The sequence below is a fragment of the Populus nigra genome, chromosome 5 (genome assembly GCF_951802175.1).
Source record: "Populus nigra chromosome 5, ddPopNigr1.1, whole genome shotgun sequence".
In the NCBI taxonomy this organism is placed as follows: domain Eukaryota; kingdom Viridiplantae; phylum Streptophyta; class Magnoliopsida; order Malpighiales; family Salicaceae; genus Populus; species Populus nigra.
In genome coordinates, this window is record NC_084856.1 from 1,370,790 (window position 1) to 1,380,835 (window position 10,046).

The 10,046-nt window shown below is 35.8% G+C and overlaps 3 protein-coding genes across 3 annotated transcripts; 1 reads left to right on the forward strand and 2 right to left on the reverse strand.

Moving 5' to 3' along the window:
* Window positions 1–724: 724 nt before the first annotated feature.
* On the reverse strand, window positions 725–4,120 carry LOC133693465 (hexokinase-2, chloroplastic). Its single transcript, XM_062114682.1, has 9 exons — window positions 3,713–4,120; window positions 3,311–3,461; window positions 3,051–3,233; window positions 2,568–2,642; window positions 2,326–2,481; window positions 2,106–2,201; window positions 1,888–2,018; window positions 1,637–1,718; window positions 725–1,331 (listed from the first exon to the last, which is right to left on the reverse strand). The coding sequence occupies exons 1-9, from the start codon at window positions 3,985–3,987 to the stop codon at window positions 993–995; spliced, it is 1,488 nt and encodes a 495-aa protein (XP_061970666.1). The 5' UTR covers window positions 3,988–4,120; the 3' UTR covers window positions 725–992.
* Window positions 4,121–5,721: 1,601 nt separating this feature from the next.
* Window positions 5,722–7,526, forward strand: LOC133693939 (WEB family protein At1g75720-like). The gene is made up of 2 exons (XM_062115324.1): window positions 5,722–6,194; window positions 6,869–7,526. Exons 1-2 carry the CDS (start codon window positions 6,054–6,056, stop codon window positions 7,331–7,333), a joined length of 606 nt encoding a protein of 201 aa, XP_061971308.1. The 5' UTR covers window positions 5,722–6,053; the 3' UTR covers window positions 7,334–7,526.
* Window positions 7,527–7,983: 457 nt separating this feature from the next.
* On the reverse strand, window positions 7,984–8,795 carry LOC133693940 (uncharacterized). Its single transcript, XM_062115325.1, has one exon. It carries the CDS (start codon window positions 8,559–8,561, stop codon window positions 8,208–8,210), a length of 354 nt encoding a protein of 117 aa, XP_061971309.1. The 5' UTR covers window positions 8,562–8,795; the 3' UTR covers window positions 7,984–8,207.
* Window positions 8,796–10,046: the final 1,251 nt, after the last annotated feature.

Genomic DNA, 10,046 nt, shown 5'->3' on the forward strand with positions numbered 1-10,046 from the left:
ACACATAAAGTTGGTATAAGTGTTTCACACGTACATGAATGAGCCGAGCCTGATGTTAGCCGTTTCGCTGTGTTTGTCAAACGAAACGCAGACAGCTTGCCTTTTTATTTTCTAAGAAAGTAAATTCCAATATTATAATTTTCAGAATTTAATATTTACTGTAGTCTGTACACCTCGTGAAAAGTCATATGATTTTATTCTAGGAAAATGTTTTTGAGAATTCAATAAATCTCAACGTTTACATTGAGAAATATCCGTATGTTTTATTTTTATTCTTTTTTAAAACATATAGTGGTGTTCATTATATATTATCAAAATAATATACACCAATAATGAATTCCAGTCACTTTATAATTGCTTCGTAAAATAAAAAAAATAAAAAATATTTAATTAAAGAGACGAATGAATAAAATAAATGTTTCTTTAAAGTGAATTTTTGTCTTTTAAATAGAGATATGTCATTATTTTTTATGTTTAATAATGTTGCGTATAATTATTTTTAAAAATATATCAAAATATTTTTATTTTTTTATTTTTAACATTAATACATTCAAATTATCAATAAATATTTTTTTTAAAATCAATTTAATATTATTTCAAATAAAAATTCATTTAAAAAACAAGTTCAAAACTAGCACTTCATCTCTTCTCTTACACTAACCAAAAACTATCCGAAAAAACTTAGCACTTGATTGAGCAAGCATGAGGCAACCGATTTTGAAGATACATAAATCACACTCTTATTACATATGGTCTGACTTACATTACACATGACACAAAATTGCACCATATGCTAGGTTGCATATATGCCAGGAAATGTGACCTCACAGCTATTTCTCTTGAATTACAATGAGATCGTGGACAAGTCTTCTTATTCTCAACCTAGTTTCCGAATTTAAGTACACATTACAAATCCCAACTACTTCACTCTAATCAAAGACTAATTACATGGGAGTAAATTACCTTTCATGGCTAGCCGGTTGCTGGCTGACCTAAAAATCATGATCATACTTGGAGTTTGTGGCTGCTAGGAGAGCAGCTCCAATACCAGATCCATCCTTTGAATGTTCTATGACCATGTTTTTTGAAATTTCTGATCCCAGAAGCTCGGTGACAGCATCTTGAAGGTAACTTCTGTACTGAGGGTAGTGCTCATATAATCCACCGTCCATGGCAACCACTGTTCTTTTATTGAAGATGGTACCTTTTGAATCTTCTTCCATTTTTTGAAGAATCCCAACAATTCCTGCACCCGCCAAGCGTCCACCTCTCTTTACAAGGGCATCGCAAACCTCTAATACAATCTTCCTTGCACTTAAGCTGGATTCAACCTGAACTTGAAAAGGGATTAAATAAAATAGTGATTGAGTAAGAAGAACAGTTAAGTTCAGATATGCACGCTTCAGATGTTAACAATTGACATTAGTTCAAATATACTGTATAAAAAGCAGGACTACTAAATAGCATGGTGTACGCACAATGCAGCTCTAGAGGTTACTAATTAATTGTTTTTTGAATATCAACCCACTTGATTGATAGCGTGAGCATCCACACACACTGGAAGCAAATTCTGTGTTTACGCTCAATTTCGTCAGAAGGGTGAATATCAGAGGAGTGGCAGAATAGTATATGTTACCCCAGCTACATTATGTAGAATTGAACCAACGGCTTGAAGATCATCTGAATTGTCCTGCTGCATTGCGCATATATCTGGTGTCCTACAATACATTTGAGAACATGCTTCAGCATGCAGGAAATACATTGGGCTAATCGCATGTAAGCATATAACTGGACCAGACAGTAACAGTGTGTTACTGTGACTCATGGTGAGTTTTTTAACCTTTAAACTCTATAATTACAATGGAGGAAATTTCAAGATGTAGTTACCGGAGTGCAAAAGGTGTGCATAGTTTATTCGGGACGGCCCTGCCAAACAAAGAACCTTCTCCAGCCATTGTGACTAGAGCTCGCCGTGCAATTTCTCCTAGATACATTCCAGAGATTGTCTTCTCAAATATCTGTCCAGGCATAAGTTATTTTGAATTTTAACCAATTATGACGGCATAGCATACATAATTGACCATGACACAGAAAACTAAAGTTACCTGCTCACCAGGATTGATACTAGCTGCATCCATATCTCTATCAAACACAGTCAAAGGAATACCATCTGAAAACGCTCCCCATTCTGTGTTAATAATCTGAGGCAAGGGAATGTCATCTAATTAAGGATTCAAATCAAGACCATGTTTTTAGAACCTCGAATGAGAGAAATAGAAAGAGATGGAGGGGAAGGAAGAAGAGGTAGAGGGAAAATTTCCGCACCGTTCTTCCAGAAGAAGACTTAGGCCCCTGTAGTTTTGGAATGCAATCCGTCCGTTCTACATAGCATGCATTAGTTCCAGTACCCAAAATAACAGCAACCATGACATCATCATCCCAGTATCTTGCTCCCGCTAAAGTTCCCACAGTATCATTAACCTAATAGGCATGAATTTATAATAAAAAGAATATTTCATCAAGCCAGAAAGTTTATCGTGGAGGATGCTGGAATGAGCACAACATACCAGGGCAGACACACGCATATCCAATCCTTGTCTTTCCATAGCTTCATTCAGACAAGCAACGACATCTCGCCCTGCCTGTAAAGACCGTGGCATGCCAGGTTACTCCATAACTTGAATTAGTGAGTTCACTTCATGCAGTAAAACAAAGAACTACTCTAACGCAAGATACTACTTCAGAGTGCAAGTGTCCAGACATAAGGGTGGAAGTTTATGTTTATAGCTAACTAATGAACCTGAAGACGAGCACGTAGGTTAAACTCGGACAGTTTGCAACAATCCAGTTGATAGAAGGCTTATTGGACAGGTGAAACTTTTTTTATCTAAACGAGAAATGAGTTATCGACACAAACATCCTTCTACTTTAGATTCTATCAAATAAGTTCAAACTAAACCCATATGAAATAAGATAAGAATTGTCGAGACACCAAAATCTTATGAAGAATATTTCTTGTATATACAATTAAAGGATACAGAGTTACAAACCGTTCCGGAGACTGCAAAACCCTTGGTCCACTTCATTAATATGCCAGAGTCGATGGATGTCTGCTTCACAGGGAAAGAAAATGTGAACCCAATTTCTCTTTGCCTTCCATGCGGCAGGTGAAATTTCTTGCTCTCCTTTTCTGCAAATCCAGCCAGTGTGGATGCAATAAAATCGAAAAGCTCCTGTATCAAGACACAAAACAATTAAAAGGAATGCATAAACAAATGTGTTGGCAGACTTAAATTGTGCAAAAACAGACCTCAGATGTACCAAACATAAGCTCTTGAGGAATTGATAATTGCTCAAATTCCGTGGCAACAACTCTCTCTTCTTTCCCACCTAACTGCACCCTCAGCGCCCGAAAATTTGTGCCTCCAAGATCCAATGCATAAAACAATCCCTTCTCATTTCTTTCAAACAAAGAAACAATGAATTATTTAAAATTTAATTCTAGTAGGCATCTCTGTTTCTGGGTATGAATTTCAAGCTACCTAACAACTAACTACAATAATAACTATTCTTTCTGTATCAAGTGACTGAAAATTTAATATTTTCCTAGCTTGCTCCATGAATAAGATATAAATACATTCCATACGAAGAAAATTCAGCAAAAAGTAAACTAAATAAAGCAAAAAACATTAAGCTTTAACTTTGGAAATACCCGCTAGGCAAGCTATCAACATAGCTGAGTATCATCTTGAGATTGCTGCCACCATCAACAGCAAGCCCAGCTCGCATGTCAGCAGTCATGGAATCCGCCACGTGGCGAATGACCGGTAAAGGAGTTGCACAGTCTTGCTGTAACTTAGTCAAGATCGAGCCTACTGAAACAACAGATCGGAGAGCCATTGTTACTCGAGGCATGCCCCTGCTCCTAGGAGAAGGGGAAACGTAAAGTGTTCCAACGGCCGGTGAAGTGGTTGCGGCAACCGACATTTTGGGTGGACGGTAAGATCAAAGAACGTGAAGAAAGAGAAACAAGGAAAAAGAAAGATGTGAGGCCGAGACAGGGACAGGGACACAGAAAGCATAGCGAACAGTGAGTGTTGTTTGCTCTCTTTTATTTCTTGACGGGAAGGTTTCCACAGTTAGGTTTCAAGATTTATTATTAATAATAAAATACTTAATTTTAAAAAAATAAAATAAAAATAAAAACAATCCGTTAACGGTTTCTCTTCTAGTTTAACAACCACGGTCGTTACATTCTAGTTTATTTCGGTGGTTTTTTCCTTCTTTTTTTTTTAAATTTTTTTAGTTTAGTTATTTTTTATGTAACGATGTTAGCTAGAGGATAAAGACTTTGGTGGGGTGGACAAAGTTGGGGAATGGGCGGACAAGCCGATGTTGACACAACATCTGTGCCTTGTTCTCGTTCGGAGAGTCCTCTTCAGATGTTTTAGCTCTCTTTGGCATGTTGTATAGTACATTATGCAGCTCATTGCCTCCAAATCATAGGTTGCGGTGACAAGGAATTATGCCAGGAATTTTTTATTTTTATCCAAGATAATTTCGTTTTATTTAGAAAAATTATTTAAACAACACTATTTTAAAATTGAATATGATTCAATGACCCAAACTCACTCTTAACCGGGAGCATTTCTAGAAACACCTGCCTAATGATAGAGTCAATTCGGAAACAAATCTTCAATAAGTCATCAAATTTAGATTTTGATTCTACAAAGACATTAAAATGGACATAATTACTCGGAAATTCTAAAGACATCAGGTAAATCTCATGTAGATTTCAGACTGATCAAGATGGATATGAATTAGATGTTCAGACAAGCCTTCATCAGGCAGCATATTATGGACTCCCGGTAATTTTCCGACGGGCCTGGCACTGGGAAATTCCTTGCTGAAATTTTGCCTTAGAAGTTAGAGCTGGTGATGAATCATGTCAAATATCGACCCTGCCCCAGAGGATTTATCAGTGGGCCTTTGAAAAATTAATCCACACCGATAATAAGGATTTTCTTGATGGGTGAACTCTGGCCTAAGAGACCAATTAGAATTAGGTAAATTACAACTTAGTTCATTTTCTTTTTATGATTCTTTTATGTTAGTCCCTCAACTAGTGCTAATTTAATTTTTTAAAATATCCAAATTAACCTGTCAGATGCACTTTTTAATTTTATTTTAAGTAAACAAGACTTAAATCTTGATTAGAATTGAGGTTTAATATGAGGTTTCTTACAATATTGGGATTGCCAAATCACTTCTCTAAAAACATGTAAGAGTTTGAGGAAATTGAAAATGATTTTACTCCTTATTAAACAATGTTACGTGGTTAATTTTCCTTCATATTGTTGTTATAAAAAGCGATTTTGTGTCCGCTTGAAATTATAGTTTTTCTGCATTTTAAATTATTAAAAAAACATAAATTAATATATTTTTAAATTTTTTATAATAATCTTAGTATATATTTATGTCAATAATAAAAAAATAATTTTAAAAAATAACAATACAAAAACAAGAGGCACAAGATATGTACAAGCTTGAGAGCCCAAATTAAGACCCATAATCACGGGTTAGAGTTAATTTGGCTATATTGGGCTTTAGTTGATAACTTGATACAATTATGGATTAGAATGTGGATCGTGGAACACCTAACACACACGCATTGCCCCATTTGAAACGTTGGCTCTTGGTGAAAAGTCCCTCTCCTCTGCCGAATCAACATGGGCTACTCAGACGCCACTGTGCAAAAGTCCATCCAACCACCACCTCCACGCTCGAAAATAGTATTAACAGAAGTAGAAGAATTCTAGTGAAGTGGACGCGAAGAAAAGAAGCTCCCCTGCAAGACATATACTTATCATACATTATTGTCTCCCCTAATCAAGATTCACTTCTAGCTACTTGTAACCTACCTGTCCCTGTCTCTATCCTTTTCTCTAGATTAAAACTGCATCCTCGTTCCCATCTTTCCTTCAACCCAGAAATACCTGATCTCTAGCTCTCAATCTCTTAATTTCTCCCTTACAATAAGGCACATATAGAACATGGAAGGTGGAGAAGGAGTGATCGTGCTCAAAAGGGCTGAGATTGATACTCGAGCACCCTTCAGGTCAGTTAAAGAGGCCGTCACATTGTTCGGGGAGAAAGTTTTAGCTGAGGAGCTCTATGCCAATAAGCTCAAACAGGTTAGCTTTTGTTTCATGATTCTATTACATTGTTGTGTTGCTCCTATGTTCCTATATGGAACTAGTTGTTACTTGTTGGAGACTTTGCCTGTTTTCCTTTCAATTTTAACGCTTAACAACTGTGAAAGTGAACACACACTGACATTGTCATGGGGCCAAAGCAGATGGAGAAGATCACTAGAATGTTTTCATTGTAATTAATGATGAGATTATTAACATTTCGTTAATTATCATTCACTTGATCACAGTGTTATTATGCTTGCTTGTGACGGAATTTAAGACTTTTATTCCTTGTCATGTGATAGGATAAAGTTAAAAATATACCGAATGTTTTTTCCAATTGATAAACAATAGCGATATTATTTTATTATTTAGTAGGATTTATTTAGAGCTTTAAGAATCAATCTCAATTGCTTTTGACGAGGAGAAGCCAGCTCATCCTGCATGCGACCTTGTCATAGAATAAGGCTATGACCACTTTAGGTCTAATAGGAGAGGGCGGTAAGCAAAGCATCCTATAGGTTCTTGAACCTAAGAAGATCTCGATCGAGCCAAGGCTCCATTGGTGACGACATCTTTGACATTGGTGATGGATGGATTCTATTAGAGTTGCTCTAATTGATTAATGATTCATTGTTAATGTTCATGTAATTTTTTTTATTTTGTTTAAGTAGATGCACGTTGGAGGAATTGAATATGGGCAGGGCACTTCCAGGCTTGGAACAGTCACAGCAGAGCTAAAGGAGACGAAACAAAGTCTCGAAAAAGCCAAAGAACAAAGGACGCTAATGGCAAATTGCCTTTCTTCGCTTCAAGAAGAACTTGAGAGAACAAGGAGAGAGCTTCAACAATTGAAGGAACGTGAGGTCGAAAGGCAACTGATAGAATCTGAAATTGAAGTTGTCAAGGTTGTTGAAGACACAACAAAATTTGAAGTCAAAATGCAGACATCGAATGAAGAAGGGACACAGTTTCAAAACAAGAGATATGTGACATTTGCCAATCCGCCTTCCTTGACACAAGTTCTAATGCCACAAGGAGTTGAAGCACTAGAGAGGCACCCTTCTCTAAGGAAAAAGAAGAAGAAGCCTTTGATCCCTCTAATAGGAGGGATTTTCTCTAAGAAACTCGGAAAATGAAGCTCATCTCCATGCGTTGCAGCATAAGCACATCCTTAATTAACATACTTTCAGCTCCAAAAATAATGATAATCTAGTACCCAAAGTTTTCATACAATCCTTTTCAGTCCCTTTCCATTGTAGCTGAAGTTGACTTGCAAATGGATGTTTGAAAAGGTTGCGAGGTCTATGTAATAAAAATACGTTCAAATCATTATGTTTTTGTTACTTCTTGAACTATTAACTTAAATGGATCTTAAATTTACATTAAAAAAAAAAAACAAAGAAATTTCAAAACATATCTACAGCATTGTATCAGTAGGGAAAAAAAAAGAATCAGAAGTGGGTGCTTGCTAGCTGGTTCACACAAGCTACGGGAGAGATTATGCAATGATGATGGAAAAGGAAGAGCTACCTTTTATTGTATCGTCTACGACCCAGTGACACTGCAGACAAATCTTAGACGAGTCACGGGCCACATTTGGCCCATTTTCTGATAGTTGTTGAGCTAAGGCATCTCAGGGTCTTTACTTCTAAGCCTCTTATGGACACTTTGGACTATGCATTACTGAGCCAGGAATCCCATTAGAGACGGCTTTGCTAGATATCCAGTGTTCAGACAAAGATCTGGGCCATAAACGGCAGCCCATGTAGGGAAAGAGAGACAGAAAGAAAAAGAAAAGGAAATTCTTCATATCAAGCTCAAAATTATTGATTTACAACATAGCACAACCATCAAAACGATGCCCACAAAGAACAGGGAAGAGAAGTGCTTGACAGAACCAACAAGAACAGCATGCCTAACTCTTGTATCCACCGTGTATATTATATATCAAAGCAAGAACAAATGAAATCCAAGCAAGAAAGTGATTAAAGTAATCATCATGAAACATAATCAAACCCAAACATCAGATTTTCGACCATCTAAAATCCCTTCCTGAGATGACTTGTTGAAGAACTCAATGCAATCAGCAATAGCCTCACTATAATGTGAGTTAGACGAGTAGTAAGAGCTACATGAAGTCTTTGGTGGATCAAATCTCTCACAACTTCTTTGCTTTGAAGCCATGCTTGACGTAGATGGACTCGAAAACACGAGTCGCATGAGAATTTTCCTGAAGCGATTGAAAAGCTTCATGGCAGAGAAATTAAACTTACTAGCCTGAGGGGCCTGGTCACTAAGGGCTTCAGAATAAATACTACTGCCTCTTACTTGTATAACAAAGCTGTCTCTTTGAGGCTTGTGCATGGTATTAATTCTCTTTTCTCTTGGCTTGACAGATACCCTCCGGGAAGTGTAATCAAATCATGTATGTCGTTTGGGTGAACGATATAAAAAGAGGGAAGGGTTTCAAACACTGGGTTTATTCTATTTGGGAAGGCTCAAAGAGAGCATATTGCAGGAGAGGGAAAAGAGGTAGCATGTGCCCAAATCATTTGTATGGGCTTCACTTGTCCTGACAAAGTTGTTATTGTTTATTAGGGTTTGTTCTTGATTATCTTCAACTGATTAAAGCAGTTTAAGAAAACTTCAAAGGCACTTGCCTACCTTTTAATGATGTTCTCAAACCAGATGGTGGACCCATGAGTTTAATTAGATGAAGAAGGTAAGTTTTGATTAATGGAAGAATATCCCATAAAAATTAAAATTAGTATGCTAATCCTACGTACGTACCGGATATATATATTTTTTCCATCATTTACCAAAAACATCCATACATGAGATTTTGATTTTTTGTAAGAGAACAATTCTATGCAAACAAAGTATTCATGCATATAAAAACTCTATACTTGACTTAGAAAATATATTTTCTTTAACTCAGCTAAGTTACGCAGAAAGAAAGAAAGTTACTGGCATTCATAAGTTAAAACCCAAGTGTTAGAATAAATTTAAGAACTCGAGCATTCAAACACCAACACCAATGATGTAACAGTCAAACGATCTTTTAGAGAGATATCTCATGAACATGATTGTTATTCCCATTACCTAAAAAGCTCGGATGGTTCCTGGTTTTAACTATTTCCATAAAAAAAGAATAATTTGATTCGTGGTCTCGGCTTCAACTCATCAGGATAGTGGGTGGGGGGGAGTAGTAAATGATTACTGATTCGAACGAGGTAAATTAATGGCTCGAGTTCGCAGCAGAAGGATCAAATGTGTCTTGTCTTCTTGTGATCAATTCAAAAGAAACCAATCTGTAATTTTGTATGATGGGGTTTCTTGAAACGAATAGTAAAAGCCATGGTGAATGATGGGCGTGGCCTTCTTTGTTTCATAATTAATCAACTGTTTAGCTCACGTGGGGTCAATTAATTGAAAACATTTATCAACAAGTGGAGTGGCCTTGTGCTAATTTTAATTTTATTGATTTGTTTTTAAAAAAATATGTACTGAATTGATAGACTAGCATGCATGGTATTAACATGATAGATACTAATCTAAATAAATGGATTTTTTTAGATAGTTATTTTACTCAAATAATAAATAAGTTATGAATTCATTAAATCCATCCTAAAACTTAACTCAGATCTAATATGAGATTATATATATATATATATATATATATATATATATATTAGATAATAAATAATTATCGAATAATGAATACCTATATAAATATTCAAAATCTCATGAATAAGTATAAATATCTAAATATTTATTAATCGATAAAATATATATAAACATGAAATAAATTGATATAGCCGGTATTGAATTTGCAAGTAGATAAAATGA